The sequence below is a fragment of the Podarcis pityusensis genome (assembly GCF_964106645.2).
Source record: "Podarcis pityusensis genome assembly, chromosome: 1".
In the NCBI taxonomy this organism is placed as follows: Eukaryota; Metazoa; Chordata; class Lepidosauria; order Squamata; family Lacertidae; genus Podarcis; species Podarcis pityusensis.
In genome coordinates, this window is record NC_138028.1 from 3,469,045 (window position 1) to 3,485,214 (window position 16,170).

Below are 16,170 nucleotides of genomic sequence, written 5' to 3' on the forward strand. Positions count from 1 at the left end.
CCCACACATGGGCCAAGGGGAGGGGGCAGGGAAAGGCAGCTGTTCCCCCATAAACAAAATCAATAAAAATACATAGAAAACTGTGGTTCTGCCCCCCCCCCAACAAAAATCCTGGCTATGCCCATGGCGCCACTGATGTCGTTGGGCCTAAATTTTAATCTGGATCTAGTCAACGTAGGAAACCTCAGTTCAGCTGCAAAAAGTACTGTTTTGTGGCACCCGGACACTGAGGTCCAGCACCGAGGGCCTTCTGGCGGTTCCCTCACTACGAGAAGCCAAGTTACAGGGAACCAGGCAGAGGGCCTTCTCGGTAGTGGCACCCACCCTGTGGAACGCCCTCCCACCAGATGTCAAAGAGAACAACAACTACCAGACTTTTAGAAGACATCTGAAGGCAGCCCCTGTTTAGGGAAGCTTTTAATGTTTGATGTATCATTGTATTTTAATATTATTTTGGAAGCCGCCCAGAGTGGCTGGGGAAACCCAGCCAGATGGGCGGGGTATAAATAATAAATTATTATTATTATTATTATTATTATTATATTAAAGACTACCAGTTGTTATATTGTCGCACAAACCTGTTATAAGCATTTAGCGAGACAACCTATGAATTTTTTGAATCCTTGAAACGAGTTATACAAATGCTGAGGAACATTATTATTAGCGTTTTATATCCCTTAATAGATCGTCTTTATTTGTAACTCTTATACCTGCCGACAAATGTTGTGTGTTCTTTGTGCGGGAATCCGCTTAACCGCTGCTGTGTCTTTTTCAGAAGCTGAATGATGCTGATTGGAGCTTTGACATGTCGGACGGGCTTATTAAAGAGGCAGCCCTCCTGGGATACAGGCAGGAGTTTTTGGGGATGGCTTAATGCTGTTTTCAACAAGTAAGTGTTCTGGCCAAAACAACTAAATCAGCTCCCACAAAGGACACTGCGAATTGAAACCCATTTATCTTTTAAAGCCCTCTAGGTTGGTGGCCGTCGCTGCCTACTGTGGCAGGGAGTTCCAAAGATTAACCACGTGCCGTGTGAAGAAGCCCTTTCTTCTGCCTGTCCTGGGTCTTCCAGCATTTAGCTTCATTGAATGCCCCCGAGTTCTAGCACTGAGGGAGAAGGCGAAAAACTTTTCTCTATCTGCTTTCCCCGTGCCACGCATAATTTTGTAAACTTCCATCGTGTGACTCCTTTCTTGCATTTTCTCTTAACTGAAAAGCCCCAAACGCTGCAGCCTTTCCATAGGGGAGTCCCTCCACCCCCTTAATCATTTTGCTCACCCTTTCCTGAAATGTTTCTAACTCTACAATATCCTTTTTGAGGTGAGGCAATCGGAACTTTGCACAGTATTCCAAACATTAAGATGCCAGCAGTTTTATTTTCAATTCCTTGCTTAATGATCCCTAGATAGGGATGCGGGTGGTGCTGTGGTCTAAACCACTGAGCCTCTTGGGCTTGCCAATCAGAAGGTCGGCGGTTCAAATCCACGTGATGGTGGTGAGCTCCCGTTGCTCTGTCCCAGCTCCTGCCAACCTAGCAGTTCAAAAGCACACCAGCGCGAGTAGATAAATAGGTACCACTGTGGCGGGAAGGTAAACGGCATTTCTGTGCACTCTGGTTTCTTTCACAGTGTCCTGTTGCGCCAGTAGCGGTTTAGTCCTGCTGGCCACATGACCCGGAAAGCTGTCTGCGGACAAACACTGGCTCCCTTGGCCTGAAAGCAAGATGAGCATCGCAACCCCATAGTTGCCTTTGACTGGACTTAAACATCCAGGGTTCCTTTACCTTTAATGATCACTAGGCATGGAATGGTCTTTTTTTACGGCTGCCACACACTGAGTTGACATATTCATTGAGCTGTCTACTACAAACCCCAGGTCACTTGCCAGTTCAGACCCCAAAAGCATATATGTGAAATTATTGCTTGCCCTGACTTGAATCACTTTACACTTGTTTACATTACATAGGCCTAGCAGGGCCCAGTAACAGAAGGCAGAGCAAGTAAGGGGTCACCCAGCGCACCGTTAACCTGTGGCACTCACTTCCACAAGAGGTGCTAATGGCCACCCAACCTGAATGCCTTTAAAAGAGGATTGCAAAATAAAAACAAAACTCTCCTTAAAACTAGCTGTTCCTCCTTGTTTACAGGGTGGACTATGAGCGGATCCAGGCCGTGGGCCCAGACAGAGCTGCTTCGGAATGGCTCCTTCGATGTGGGGCACTCGTGCGTTACCAAGGCTTGGACAAATGGCAGCAAGATTACAACGCACTCCCTTCGGGACCATTAGGGAAATATAAGATACAGTCAATTAATGCCACAGAATCTTGCATCATGGCCAAGGGATTCGATTATTTGGGTAAGTAGCTGAAACACTAGGGACGCGGGTGGCGCTGTGGGTTAAACCACAGAGCCTAGGACTTGCCGATCAGAAGGTTGGCGGTTCAAATCCCCGTGAAGGGGTGAGCTCCCGTTGCTCGGTCCCTGCTCCTGCCAACCTAGCAGTTCAAAAGCATGTCAAAGTGCAAGTAGATAAATAGGTACCGCTCCGGTGGGAAGGTAAACAGCGTTTCCGTGCACTGCTTTGGTTCGCCAGAAGCGGCTTAGTCATGCTGGCCACATGACCCGGAAGCTGTACCCCGACTCCCTCAGCCAATAAAGCGAGATGAGCCCCGCAACCCCAGTCGACCACGACTGGACCTAATGGTCAGGGGTCCCTTTACCTTTACCTTTTAGCTGAAACACTAAGAGTTTGGATTTGATATCCCGCCTTTCACTCCCCTTCAGGAGTCTCAAAGCGGCTAACAATCTCCTTTCCCTTCCTCCCCCACAACAAACACTCTGTGAGGTGAGTGGGGCTAAGAGACTTCAGAGAAGTGTGACTAGCCCAAGGTCACCCAGCAGCTGCATGTGGAGGAGCGGAGACGTGAACCCGGTTCCCCAGATTACGAGACTGCCGCTCTTAACCACTACATCACACTGGCTCTAACCAGCTTGGTCCGTCAATATTCCCAATATGCCACACACCCCTGTCCACCAGCACTCACAAAAATTTGAAATGTACACAACTGGTCCAAAAAGGTTGTTGAAATCTGGTTTAGATCATTGCCTGCTTATACCGGTCGCACTGAGGAACATAGACCCTTTCTCAGGTGGTGAAGTCTGCACAAGGAGATTTTATCACTTGCATGGGCAAAAACTGTAGATCTTCAGGCCGGTTGTGTGTTGCAAGTCCCCTCCTTGACGTTCTGCCTGTTTCAGACGGCCTGGAGCACGTGGAGGAAATCCGGCTTTGCAAGTGCATGTACATCTACGATGAGTGCTTGCAGCGGCTGAGCCAGACGCCCAACCTGCAGAGAAGCCTCCTGCGCCTGTGGATCATTTCCTGCGGGAACATCACGGACAAAGGCATCATTGCACTGCATAAGCTCAGGTATGCAAAGCCGCCAAGGGCAGCCCTGCATTTCACACTGCAAGCGTGTTTGCTGCATCATGAACCCTGTTGTTCTCACAACCACCAATGGAAAATATGGGTGACTTACAGGAGCTCTGCTGCAGTTAGGCTCCAAAGATTCCTTCCTTTGGCTACCATGAAAGGCGTTTTTCCCCAAGCCAAATTGTTGGAGGGGACAAGGGAGACACACTTGCAGAGTAAAAATTTGCTCCTGCTGCATCAGTTTTTTAAATTGGTGTTGGAAAACGCAACTAGGATTTTCATCAGGGCCACGTGATGCTCTTGCTCACGTTTTGAAAAGATGTCTATCAATATTCTGCAAATAAAAAAAAACATTTTGGTCCTGCGCTACACTAAAATGTTAAAATGCTTCTTTGATTGTCCTTGAACTTTCCCACCACACTTGCCACCCTCTCCTGCCGCACCCTTTGAGAACCACTGACTTGGAGGTTATGTTACAATCAAGCAGTATATAAATTTGGTTGGATGAAAATAAAGGGCATCTGTGAACAGCGGGCTTAATGTGTGCCTGTCTTCCAGTGTAGTCAGCAGCTTTTGCTAAATTAAATATTTCTTCTTCTTCTTCTTTACAGTAATCTGGAATATTTGTTTTTGAGCGACCTACCTGGGATAAAAGAGAAGGAAGCCACTGCTCAGACCCTCAGGCAATCAATGCCAGGCTTGCAGCTAGAACTGGACCTGGATTAAAGGCATTGCCACCTCATTGGGCCTCATAGTCTTTTTAAACCTGTGAAAGTTGTGGAGGTGGAGAATTGCTCAACCCACTGCTGTCTCTGCAGAGTCTCCGCTCTCCAGCCTCTCAAGGGAGGCCTCTGCTTTTGGGAATTCCTTAACAGGTGATGCTACAGCTTGGTCAATGCTAGGCGTGTGATCTGTCCTTAAGCTACTGCTCCCCCCCCCCCCCCACTTCCATAAAGCAAGACTACAACACCCCTGGGCCACTTTCTGAAGAGCTCTTTTGTTGTTGAATATGTTAACTTTGGGTGCTAAATCCTGGAGGTTTGGGCAATCTAAGGTCAATTAGATTCCTGCAGAGAACTCTCTACTTCTTCCAGAGATTTTTTAAAGTACAAAGTCATCTTAACCCCCTGTCCCCTTCTGCTTCCAGGCATGGCCAAACTTGGCACTCCAAATGTTTTGGGACCACAACTCCCATCATCCCCAGCTAACAGGACCTGTGGTCAGGGATGATGGGAATTGTAGTCCCAAAAACATATGGAGGGCCAAGTTTGGCTATGCCTGGCTTAGACAAACCAAAAATATTTGCTTTGATGCTCTCACATCAAGGAGATTATGGCGGTTATGGCAATTTACAGAGTAATGTAAGCAGGGTGGAAATGAACTAGAAACAGCTCAGAGTAATATGCAGTTTACTGTTTCCTACGCAAGCGTTACAGACATTGGTTTATACCAGGCAAAATCTGGTAGTCGTTTGCCAGAAACATGGCATAGCAAAACTTGGCTACAGCTTCTATGGAGCAGCTCCGATAACCAGCGGATTTTGCAGAGGGCTGATCTTGCAAGCACAACACATAGGTACACATTTCTTCCAGCTGGACCTGTCTGTTGGAGAGGGTGTCGTTGCCAAGGCAGCCATGACACTCTCCTTACGTACGACCGCAGCCCTGGAAGAAGAAACCCCCTAATCACAGTCTGCCTTTTGTAGATGAGGCAGGAGCGAAGCCTGAAGGAAAAGGTGAATTCCACCCATCCATTCAAATGAATCTAGATCATGGGTAGGCAACCTAAGGCCCGGGGGCCGGATGCAGCCCAATCGCCTTCTCAATCCGGCCCACGGACGGTCTGGGAATCAGTGTGTTTTTACATGAGTAGAATGTGTGCTTTTATTTAAAATGGATCTCTGGGTTATTTGTGGGGCATAGGAATCCGTTCATTATTATTTTTTTCAAAATAGTCTGGCCCCCCACAAGGTCTGAGGGACAGTGGACCGGCCCCCTGCTGAAAAAGTTCGCTGACCCTTGATCTAGGTCACCAGGAAAAGAGAATTTTGCATTTGTTCCCTGAACCAGCCTGCGTGATACCTGGTTGCTATAACAATTATAACGCAACCGCACAGAGAACCTTCGTGAAACCCAGGAGCGTAATCCAAAAACCTTTGGCCATACAGCCCAGAATTGTGTCTATTCACAGTCAGATTTCTTTTTTGTTGTTGCTTCTTCTCTATTCAAGGATACTAAAGAAATAACAAAGTAGGGCTTTCCAAGTAAGCATGCAGCTGGGATGGTAAAATCTGTGGGTCGCCAGATGTTGGGGCCACAACTGCCAAGACCCCCGGCCATTGGCCATTCTGCGTAGAGCTGATGGGAGTTTCTGAACATCCAGAGGACCACTGTGTATCCATCAGAGTTTCTGCAGCAAGGACTGGGCAAAGCAGTGTTTCTCCAGGAGGTGGAAAATAGAAGGGCCGCATCCTGCTTGGGTTTACAGAGTACCAGACACTCCAAGAACTGAAGGATTTGCAGGGCAAAGTTAGTTGAAGGGCATAACATTGGGAGTGTCGGATCACCATGTGGGCAACAGAGCATCTCTAGGGTCCAGCAGGAAACTCACAATAATAAATACAAGCATGACTAATTGTATAATTTCTAACTATAGAATTCAAAAGTCAGGATTCCCACCCCATGGTCCTATTAATGTGCGATAACGTGTCTCCATCTCTTGCAACCAAATCCTATATTTCGGCAAACATGCTTGCTTATTCCATGGAGGTTTCACTTAAACCCAGGTTATTATTATTTTTAGGAAGTATCATTCAAAGAGACAAACAGAAATTTACATGTTTAAAAGCAGAGGAAAGACGTTGATTTCTAACCACCCTGCTGGGAGATGTGTGTTTGATGCAAGATTTCACAGAATCGGAGCTCTTTGCATCTTTGACTGCGTCTTGCAGGATCAACCAGCCTGTGCTATTAACTACAAATACACATGAGAACGGAAGTTCTCCCTCCTTTGACACCATGGGATTTTGTGAATTAAATGTATTTGGCATAGCTGGATCCCACCCCCTACCCCCCGCTTCCACTCCCATCTGCTCCCAAACAGGCAGCAGAGTTTTCCGCCCCCCACACAGTACACATGATGAGCTCTTGAGAACCGCAAACGGATGCAGTCACAATTATCCTGCCCCCAACCCACCCCCGAAAGTCCTAAATAGATGCACTTTCTGCCGAGTCACAAGAAGTTCCAGACCTTCAGCCGACTCTCTTGTCTCTCGGAGCAGAGATTTTCTTTCTAAAGCTTTGCCATTCTTAACATGGTAATTTCACGGCTCGCTCCATTGTGCACCAACAGAATAATATCTCCTTTCTCCGTTCAAGCTCACTTCAAGGCTGGGGATGTGCTGAGGCTGTCCACAGTAAATCCGGCTTAGCCATGACACCCACACTTAATTTTTTTTTTTAGATGTTTGGGAAACGGTAGTTCAGTTTCCTTGTGCTGCAATAGTACTTCTTGTTATCCAAAGCAGGTAGAATGTTGCTGCTGGTTAACTGGGGCAGGTACTGTAACTAAGAAGAGAGAATAAAGAGTAACTTGCAGGCAGTTTTCAGTTTAGCAATGGACAGCAATGCAAACTGTTCTGAAAATGACACAAAGGTGAACAGGCAGCTGGGGGCTGGATCCACCCTTTTTTGGTGGTGCTGGTTTTGAATTTATTTATTTTTTAAAGAAAAATATCTGTATACCACTATACATAAAAAAATCAAAGTGGTTTACGACAATAGAACCATTCAATAAAACCATATAACTAAAAAGGTGGCAAGATGCATTATTGTAGAAAGATGCATTATTAAACACAGGCCTGGCAAAATAGAAAAATTTCCAGTAGGTGTTCAACGTTTGGCACAGAAGACACCTGCTTAATAATAAAAATGTATGTTCGTTTGAAGATCACAGGCTAGCTTACAACTTAAAAGCACAAGATACATAGCATAATATCAAGGAAGCGATAGCTTCCAAGACACATTTAAAAGGCCATACGTTGTTTAATCAGCCAAAGGCTTGTTTGAAGATTGCTTTCTCCTGGCCCCTGAATTGTCCTCGCCTGAGGACAGGGCGAGGGAGTTCCACAGGACTGGGCCAATAACTAAAGGCTCCGTTTATTGTTGTTGTGAAATGAGCCTCACCAACGTGGGGAATGACCAAAGGAGCTCCTGTAGAAGATCTCATGGATCAAGCTGGGATAGAAGGGTTCAGGCAATCCCTGCAGTATCCTGGCCCCAAGTTTGTAAATTAGAATCAAAGAATTGGGACGTACCACAAGGGTCATCTAGTCTAGACCCAGTCCTGCTGACCTCTGGCACCACCCATGCCGGTAAAAGTATCACTATAGTTTTGAGGCTGGGACACCCCCCCCCAAACCCTAGGAAATTAATAAATTGCAGATTATTTGGGATATGAAGGAAGAAATGCCAGCTGCAGAGGAATTCCTGGGTTAACGTGTGCAAAAGGACCTGGCCAAGCTAGGGCCATTAAGAAACCGCCATGTCTTCAATTCTCCAAAGGAGCACAGGCCCTAATAATAATAATAATAATAATAATAATAATAATAATAATTACTATTATTATTTATTTATACCCTGCCCATCTGGCTGGGTTTCCCCAGCCACTCTGGGCGGCTTCCAACAAAAGATTAAAAATACATTAAAACATCAGTCATTAAAAACTTCCCTAAACAGGGATGGCTTCAGATGGCTTCTAAAAATCTGGTAATTGTTTTTCTCTTTGACATCTGGTAGGAGGGCATTCCACAGGGCGGGTGCCACCACCGAGAAGGCCCTCTGCCGGGTTCCCTATAACCTCACATCTTGCAGTAAGCGAACCGCCAGAAGACCCTTGGCGCTGGACCTCAGTGTCCAGGCAGAACGATGGGGGTGGAGACGCTCCTTCAGGTATACTGGGCCGAGGCCATTTAGAGTTTTAAAGGTCAGCACCAACACTTTGAATTGTGCTTGGAAACATACTGGGAGCCAATGGAGGTCTTTCAAGACCGGTGTTATATGGTCTCAGCGGTCGCTCCCAGTCCCTAGTCTAGCTGCCGCATTCTGGATTAGTTGTAGTTTCCGGGTCACCTTCAAAGGTAGCCCCACGTAGAGCGCATTGCAGTAGTCCAAGTGGGAGATAACCAGAGCATGCACCACTCTGGCCAGACAGTCTGCGGGCAGGGAGGGGCTCAGCCTGCATACCAGATGGAGCTGAGGGTCAAGACGTGGGGATTATGTGCAGGGCTCAGCAGGGACTGGGTGGCCTGTCAGCAGCAGGAGGGTGTTCCTGGCTGCCATGCAATTTGATCCCTGAGACCCCTGAAATATCTGAGCAGCCTCTTACCCCGGGGATGTGCTTCCGCGTGGGCCGGTTTGGCTTCCGCGTGAGGGATCTCTCTCGCTCCCTCCCCAGCTCAACCTCTCGGACGCTGTCGAAGTAGGGGTGCTGCAGGAGCTGCTCACAGGTCAGCCTCTCTGCAGGGTCCATATGGAGGCAGCCCTGCGATAAGGAAAAAAGCAAAGAGTCTGGAGGATGCAGACACAAACCAACTGTGGCTCAGTGGCAACAATGCCTGTTCCCCACACAGAAGGTTCTGGGTTCAATTCCCACCTGGGAATGTTGGCTACCTGAATTCCCAGGCATTGCTGAGGCAGATGGACTGATCACATCTCCCAATATAATAATAATAATAATAATAATAATAATAATAATAATAATAATAATTTTTATTTATACCCTGCCCTCCCCAGCCAAGGCCGGGCTCAGGGCGGCTTACAAGCAAGAATAAAAACAAGTTGAATGAATACAACTTAAAAACAAGATTAAAATAGAACATTAAAATATTAAAATATTAAAATGCAGCCTCATCGCAGGAGGAGAAAGGAAAAGAAAAAAGAAAGAGGGGGAGGGAATCAAAGTGGCTCCAAGCCACAGGTCAGGTGGAACAACTCTGTCTTACAGGCCCTGCAGAAAGAAATCAGATCCTGCAGGGCCCTGGTCTCATGGGACAGAGCGTTCCACCAGGCTGGGGCCAGTACCGAAAAGGCCCTGGCTCTGGTTGAGGCTAATCTGACTTCCTTAGGGCCCGGGACCACTAGGGTGTTGCTATTTATGGACCTTGATAATATAAGGCAGCTTCCTATGTTAAGAATGTAAGAACAGCCCTGCAGGGTCAGACCAGTGGCCCACCACCTTGTCCTAAATCCTGATCTCACCTTGGCCAACCAGATGCCACAATGATGTAATAAACAAAAATCTGCCCTTATTCCCTTATGGGGGACACAAGAGCCCTTATAGAGTCCTTTGTAGGTTCTCCATCGGTCAGAGAAAATAACAGAGGCCAACCAGAGAATATTGAGAAGCAAAGCAGCTCGTGAGCTTGATCTTTATTGAACTGTTGCAACAGCGTGCCCCCTTCAGAAGCAGGAGAAGGAAGAGGACCCAGAACCCAGGTGTGTCTGCCCTTATATAGATATTTTAAATTGCCCGCCCTGGAGTCCAAGACCACCCCCAGAAACATCATACATACATCACAGAAGGGGTGTAGCCCAAGACCACCCCCCAGATACATCATACCTACATCACAGAAAAGGCGGTCTACAGCAGAAATCTGAGTGCATTGTTTATCTCCTTTCTGGCATTTTACCTGTTAATGGTTACTTGACTGGATACCCTGGGGAGCCTGGCCAGTCTTTTGTAATGACAAATACTTAGTTCCTGAGCCAGGTCACAGGCTCACCCTATTCATACACAGACATACCCATGAGACAGGATTTGTGAACGAAAAGACAATGGGGAGCCTTTTCCATTTTCCTTCGACCTTGCAGAGAAATATATGAGGTCAATTTGGGAGGGACAAAATGGTTTCAGGACTTTTTCTGTGGGGTTTCAGACATGTGGTTTAGATATGCAGTTATGAACATTATATATATATATATATATATATATATATATATATATATATATATGACCTTACTTTTTTTTATTCGGAAGGCTTGCGGAGGTTTGCAGAGCTGACAAAAAAAGGGGAGGGAAACAGCCCATGGGTTCACAAAAAAAAACCTCGAACCCAGCAGTACTTAGTGGGCATAGAATGTGAGCTGACTTTGGGGGAGAAGGGAGAGGGAAATTGGGAGACGATTGAAATGGAGCGGCTGAGCAGAAACACTCCGCTCTGCGAATGCTTCGTTGCAAGTTCCACTTGTTTACTCCCCTTTCCTGGTTTGCTTATATAAAAAAGAAATGGGAAAAAGACTGCCGAGGGCTTGGTCAATCATCCACTTAATTGCAAGCTGGCAGTGGAACTGGCGTGCCAAGCAGCGAGTTCCAAATGGCCCTCTCAAATGAGCGTTAGGCAAATGAAATGGAAATGGATGGTTAAACTTGCTAAACTGGGTTTCGGTAAAGAAGGTTAAGCAGGTATGAAGGCAAAAGAGCCAACTCAAAATGCCAGTGCATTTTAATGTGGATGGTAAGCCTGAAATCTCGTCCTGCTGTTGGGGACTGAATCTGGGACTTTCTGTATGCAAAGCAGCCTGTAGAAGCCTGGCCCAACCTCAGAAAACCACGGTATGTGCTCACCTTCATGAGTCCGAGAGCCGAGTAGGAAATGCCTGGAAATTTCATTTCTAGAGGCTCCTGGGGGGAAAGGAGGACAAAATAATGAGCATCATTGGCTTAGACGTTCCCTCCCCCCTTTCATGTTTTTTTTTTCCCACTTCAAAAAACCTGAATAATAATAATAATAATACCATATTTTTTGCTCTATAAGACTCACTTTTTCCCTCCTAAAAAGTAAGGGGAAATGTGTGTGCGTCTTGTGGAGCGAATGCAGGCTGCGCAGCTATCCCAGAAGCCAGAACAGCAAGAGGGATCGCTGCTTTCACTGCGCAGCGATCCCTCTTGCTGTTCTGGCTTCTGAGATTCAGAATATTTTTTTTTCTTATTTTCCTCCTCCAAAAACTAGGTGCATCTTGTGGACTGGTGCGTCTTATAGAGCGAAAAATATGGTAATAATAACTTTATTTATATCCCGCCCTCCCCAGCCAAAGCCGGGCTCAGAGCGGCTATAGTTCTATATTTGAAGAAGAACTCGCTCCCTGGACAGGTCAGAAAGCAGACGCGCCAATCTTGCCCCTTTGGACCTGGAGACCTTCAATTTTCTTCTCCGTTTCCAAGAGTGTTCCTTGCCTCCCAACCACTGAAATGCGGGCGCAGACGTCCCAATTGCCAGCGTCTACGTGTCTCCGAAACCACATCCAGGAGCCAGCCATTCCATTGAGCTGGTCGCTAGTTCCCAGACAATGGGCCTCATCTCCAAGCAGCCGAAAACAAAAAAGCAATCCTTTGCCTGGAGACCCAAAAAGGCCTTAAAAACCTAGGAAGCGGAGGAGCCTCCTGTGTCTCGTTTGCAACAGGACTTGTGCAAGGCGGGGGGGGGGCTTTCTCACCATGCTTTCTGGGTCTGGAACTCTCACCCCGCTGAAGAACTGGTTTGTGCTGAAGACTTGCTGGTGCCTGGGAATGAGGTCCCCTTTGGAGAAGAAGGAAAGGAGAAGCACACTTAAATCCGCATTTGTTCTGCATTTGTAATATCTCAGTCTTTTAGTGTGGCACTAACACACACAAGGACACAAATATTGAATTAATATTATTGGGCAAATTTTGGCCACAGCTTTATTGATTACAGAATGTGAGCGGCATTGGCTTAGGCATTGAATGGACCCGACTATATCTGACTCCTGCCCGATGCGCAGGGAGTCCGGTAAGGGTAAACCACCGGAAGGGGGAGCCCCGTCGATGCAGACCAACTCGAGCTCCCCCTGATGTTCCCGTCGGGGTCGTGTCAAGGCCCTAGCCCCACCCCGGGCTTTGGACAAGATCCACACCCCCGGATTCCTTTAATGGAATACCCTTAAGCTTGGAGGGGCAGGTGATGGCCACACCTCCCCTCCCCCATCACAAGGTCAAACAATGCCTAACCGCAACCCTAACAAAGTTGTGACCATTGCTACGAGGTAGGCGAAATCCAAATGGACTGTGCCAATTTGCCAACTGGAAAAATTCGTACCAGGCCCCTCAATGGCGACCAACCAAGGTCCATAGCAAGGCCAATGACTAAAACCTGCAAAATAGGGAAGGAGGGTGGGCGATTGAGGAAGCGAGCCAAAGAAGAAGCCCTCCAGCTCACGCCTCTGATTAAATGGCCCTGGCCACGCCCCCTGGCCAGCTGATTGGCTGGCCGGTCGCAGACGCGGCCAAGATCCCCCGGGCAACACGGGACTACGTCCCCCACCCCCGGAGGAGAGTGGGTGGCCACACGGTCCACCACAACTGATGTCCTTGGATGGAAGAAGCCTCCTCTGATCCTCAACTCAATTCCCACATTAGCCTGCACTGTGAAAACCCAAATGCTAAGGCAGTGATCGCAAAGAAGGCCTTGGCAGCCTGCTGAAGAGGGAAGGAGGCTGGGTTCTCCATCTTCCATGGTTGTCTTACACTTCCATGCACCCTTTCCAACAGTCTTCTCCCTGGCCAACCTGTCTCTCTCAAAACAGCGTGCAAGTCCTGTGCCTTATAGTGGGGGTTGTGCAGGAGATATTCCAAATGGGCCACGTGGGGGACACCTCAGGCTGCATTCCCATGGCAGTGTATTTCGGGCCCACCGTCAATGGAAGTCTACTCAATAGTGATCCAGAGTAGATTTCACTGTATAGTTAGCAGAGTGAAAACTTGAACACATTGCAGGATTCCCCCAAAATAGACCAGAGACAATTTCATCCAGTAGAGCGTTTACTGCTACTGAAGGCAAATGAGCATAATGGTCACAAATCCAATACATTCAGGACTGGCACTGTCCCTAAGAAATCCAGTTGCAGCAGACTTAACAAACTTACAATTACTTAACTTATGATAAGTCTAAACCTTAACACTCAGCATACTGCCAGAAAAGAGAGACATAAAGAGAAAGTGAAACTCGGGCTCCTTCTGGCCTTACTTTTATAAAGAGATAAGAGAACCAGTTTTAACCAGCTGTACTCAGTTTCTCTGAAGGTATATAACCCAAACAATCATGAACTTTCTGCCTGCTTCTCTCACACAGAGAAGCTTCCAGAACCCTCTTGAATTAAGTAGAATAGGAAAGATCTCTACACATCAGATCAATACTTTCTGCACTAAGAAATGCAAACTGACACTCACGACCATCCCCTCCGTGTTACGTTTCGCATGACGCGTGAGCTTTTGCACGCCATAAAACCCTCTTTTGGAGCCATAGTGGAATATAATGCAGGTTTGGTTCTCATTTCTGGGTTATTTGCTTCCGGCGAAAATCCATTTGCAAGTAATATGGAAACAAAGGCCATAATTGCATTTTATTCCACTATAGTTCCACTACCTTCCACAGCAATTACCATGGCGAGGAGAGTGAGACAGATTGTAGCCAGCTGCAGTCAAGAAAAACGCCTCTCTGTTTCCTTGGCACCTCTCAAGGACTTACCCAACGTCCTTCTGATCAGGTAAAGCTGGTCCACATCCGATTTCCCCGGCCACAGAGGGATCCCAGACAGCAGCTCTGCAAAGACGCAGCCGATGGCCCAGACGTCCACGGGGGGTCCATACTGGGTGTCCCCCACGAGCAACTCGGGAGACCGGTACCACCGAGTGGCCACGTAGTCTGTGTAGTAATCGCTGGGCCCAGCTGGATAAGGGAGGGTGGGAGCAGGAGGTGAGAATCACACACAAAAGGTGATCTATCCAACAATCGCCCCGAAGGGTCAAGGTCGCCAGAGGAGCTCCTCCCTTTCCCCATATATTCCTCCATTGCTGAATTTTATTAATACATTCCAAGGATTATATAGGAAAAGTAGATGCAGGGAGAGCCATGCCCAGTCGCTTGGCAGATAGAGAGACAGAAATTGTAGCGATAAATGAAGGCACTTACTGAGGATGCGAGCAAAGCCAAAGTCACAGAGTTTGATGACAAAATGCTTGGTTATGAGGATGTTCTCTGGTTTCACGTCTCGGTGGATGCACTGGAAGCAAAGGAAGAACCGTCAATGTGACAATCAAGTAGAAAGCTAGAGGCTTCACCTTATTTAAAATTGGGGGTGGCAAATGGGGAGCCCCAGTTAGGCTATGGCCCTTGATACAATCTGGGCCTGCCTATTATTATTATTATTATTATTATTATTAGCATGTTGAAAAGCCCACTTTTGTCTGTTGGGGAAAGGATGAAAAATGGTAATAAACAGAAACATTCCACACTGTAATGGTTTTCCCCCCTGTACCTAACATTTGAGAAAAGTATTTATTTGTAGAGGCAGTCTGTACTGCCATATCATAAAATATCAAGGTGGTGTAGAATATTCAAAGAATCTTAAATTTTGTTCTCCACATTCCCAGAAAAGTTTGTGGTTGTTGTTGTTTTTAAACAACAACAACACCATCCTCATGAGAATTCATCAGCGTTCTAGTGTGGGTTTCTAATATACACAAGTTTGTAAGCAATTCTGCCCAACACGCTAAGTTTTGCAAAGCAATTCCCCCTAAAACAATGCACTTTTGCATACTTTTTAAAATAATGTGCGCATTTTTATGAAGGCTTTATCCTAGTATCTGCATTTCGCACAAAATACTTGGCTACACTGCAAGGTTTCAGAGAAGTGAAAAGTTCAAAGGGCATCTGCTTCCGTCTGCGAATTGTTTTGGAATGTGTGACTTAGGTAACCCCCCCCCTTTAAATGCAAAGCGCCAACTTTCTCCCCCTATCCCTAGCAGGCTCCACCCCTTTCTTCTCCCTTCCTTCGCACCCCAGGGGGCTGCAAGCGGGTGGGCAGGCTGCTCTTGCCAGAGGTCTGATCTGATCGCTTGCAGAGTGACGCCAGCACTGGCAGCCAAAGGAAATAGGGTTAGGGAGGACAGATGGTAGGGGAAATGGAATTGCAGGTCGGTTGTGCTGACAGCAAGACTTACGTTGTGCTTGTGGCAAAAGTTGACTGCCTGGAGGGTCTGCCAAGTGATGCTTTTCACGAGGTGCTCCGGGACTCTGCAAAGAGAATTAAAAAGAAGAGAAGGAGGAGAGAGCTTGAAATTCCACAACCGCTTGACACAAGTCCATCAGCAAAGGGAAGGGATGGTGACAGGTTGTATTCCTGCACTGGGGTTTTGTTGTTTAGTTATGTCCGACTCTTCGTGACCCCCTGGACCAGAGCACGCCAGGCACTCCTGTCTTCCACTGCCTCCCGCAGTTTGGTCAGGCTCATGTTTGTAGCTTCAAGAACACTGTCCAACCATCTCGTCCTCTGTCGTCCCCTTCGCCTTATGCCCTCCATCTTTCCCAGCATCAGGGTCTTTTCCAGGGAGTCTTCTCTTCTCATGAGGTGGCCAAAGTACTGGAGCCTCAGCTTCAGGATCTGTCCTTCCAGTGAGCACTCAGGGCTGATTTCCTTCAGAATGGAGAGGTCTGATCTTCTTGCAGTCCATGGGACTCTCAAGAGTCTCCTCCAGCACCAGAATTCAAAAGCATCCATTCTCCGGCGATCAGCCTTCTTTATGGTCCAGCTCTCACTTCCATACATCACTACTGGGAAAACCATAGCTTGAACTATACGGACCTTTGTTGGCAAGGTGATGTCTCTGCTTTTTCGTCAAAACTCTCCACTGTGACCTGTCCATCTTGGGTGGCCCTGCACGACA

At 47.2% G+C, this 16,170-nt stretch overlaps 2 protein-coding genes across 5 annotated transcripts in view; one reads left to right on the plus strand and one right to left on the minus strand.

The window, feature by feature from the left end:
* Positions 1 to 775: 775 nt before the first annotated feature.
* Positions 776 to 4,174, plus strand: DMAC2L (distal membrane arm assembly component 2 like). Its single transcript, XM_080993050.1, has 4 exons — positions 776 to 889; positions 2,147 to 2,355; positions 3,258 to 3,429; positions 4,044 to 4,174. The coding sequence occupies exons 1-4, from the start codon at positions 783 to 785 to the stop codon at positions 4,156 to 4,158; spliced, it is 603 nt and encodes a 200-aa protein (XP_080849176.1). The 5' UTR covers positions 776 to 782; the 3' UTR covers positions 4,159 to 4,174.
* Positions 4,175 to 4,824: 650 nt separating this feature from the next.
* CDKL1 (cyclin dependent kinase like 1) overlaps positions 4,825 to 16,170 on the minus strand; it is a 29,236-nt gene continuing 17,890 nt past the window's right edge. For all 4 annotated transcript variants that reach the window (XM_080992015.1, XM_080992018.1, XM_080992017.1 and 1 more), the window contains exons 5-11: positions 15,448 to 15,520; positions 14,417 to 14,507; positions 13,973 to 14,173; positions 11,925 to 12,007; positions 11,056 to 11,112; positions 8,818 to 8,973; positions 4,825 to 6,998 (exon numbers count right to left, since the gene is read on the minus strand). In XM_080992015.1, coding sequence (XP_080848141.1) covers positions 6,891 to 6,998; positions 8,818 to 8,973; positions 11,056 to 11,112; positions 11,925 to 12,007; positions 13,973 to 14,173; positions 14,417 to 14,507; positions 15,448 to 15,520 — 769 coding nt within the window. In that variant the 3' untranslated portion in view covers positions 4,825 to 6,890. The remainder of the gene's footprint in view (positions 6,999 to 8,817; positions 8,974 to 11,055; positions 11,113 to 11,924; positions 12,008 to 13,972; positions 14,174 to 14,416; positions 14,508 to 15,447; positions 15,521 to 16,170) is intronic.

Bases quoted from the DNA above. Each gene is read 5' to 3' on its own strand.
- DMAC2L (XM_080993050.1), top strand. From the start codon at position 783: ATGATGCTGATTGGAGCTTTGACATGTCGGACGGGCTTATTAAAGAGG. The intron at 890-2,146 runs GTAAGTGTTCTG...CCTTGTTTACAG, and splicing joins CTTAATGCTGTTTTCAACAA to GGTGGACTATGAGCGGATCC. The intron at 3,430-4,043 runs GTATGCAAAGCC...TCTTCTTTACAG, and splicing joins ATTGCACTGCATAAGCTCAG to TAATCTGGAATATTTGTTTT.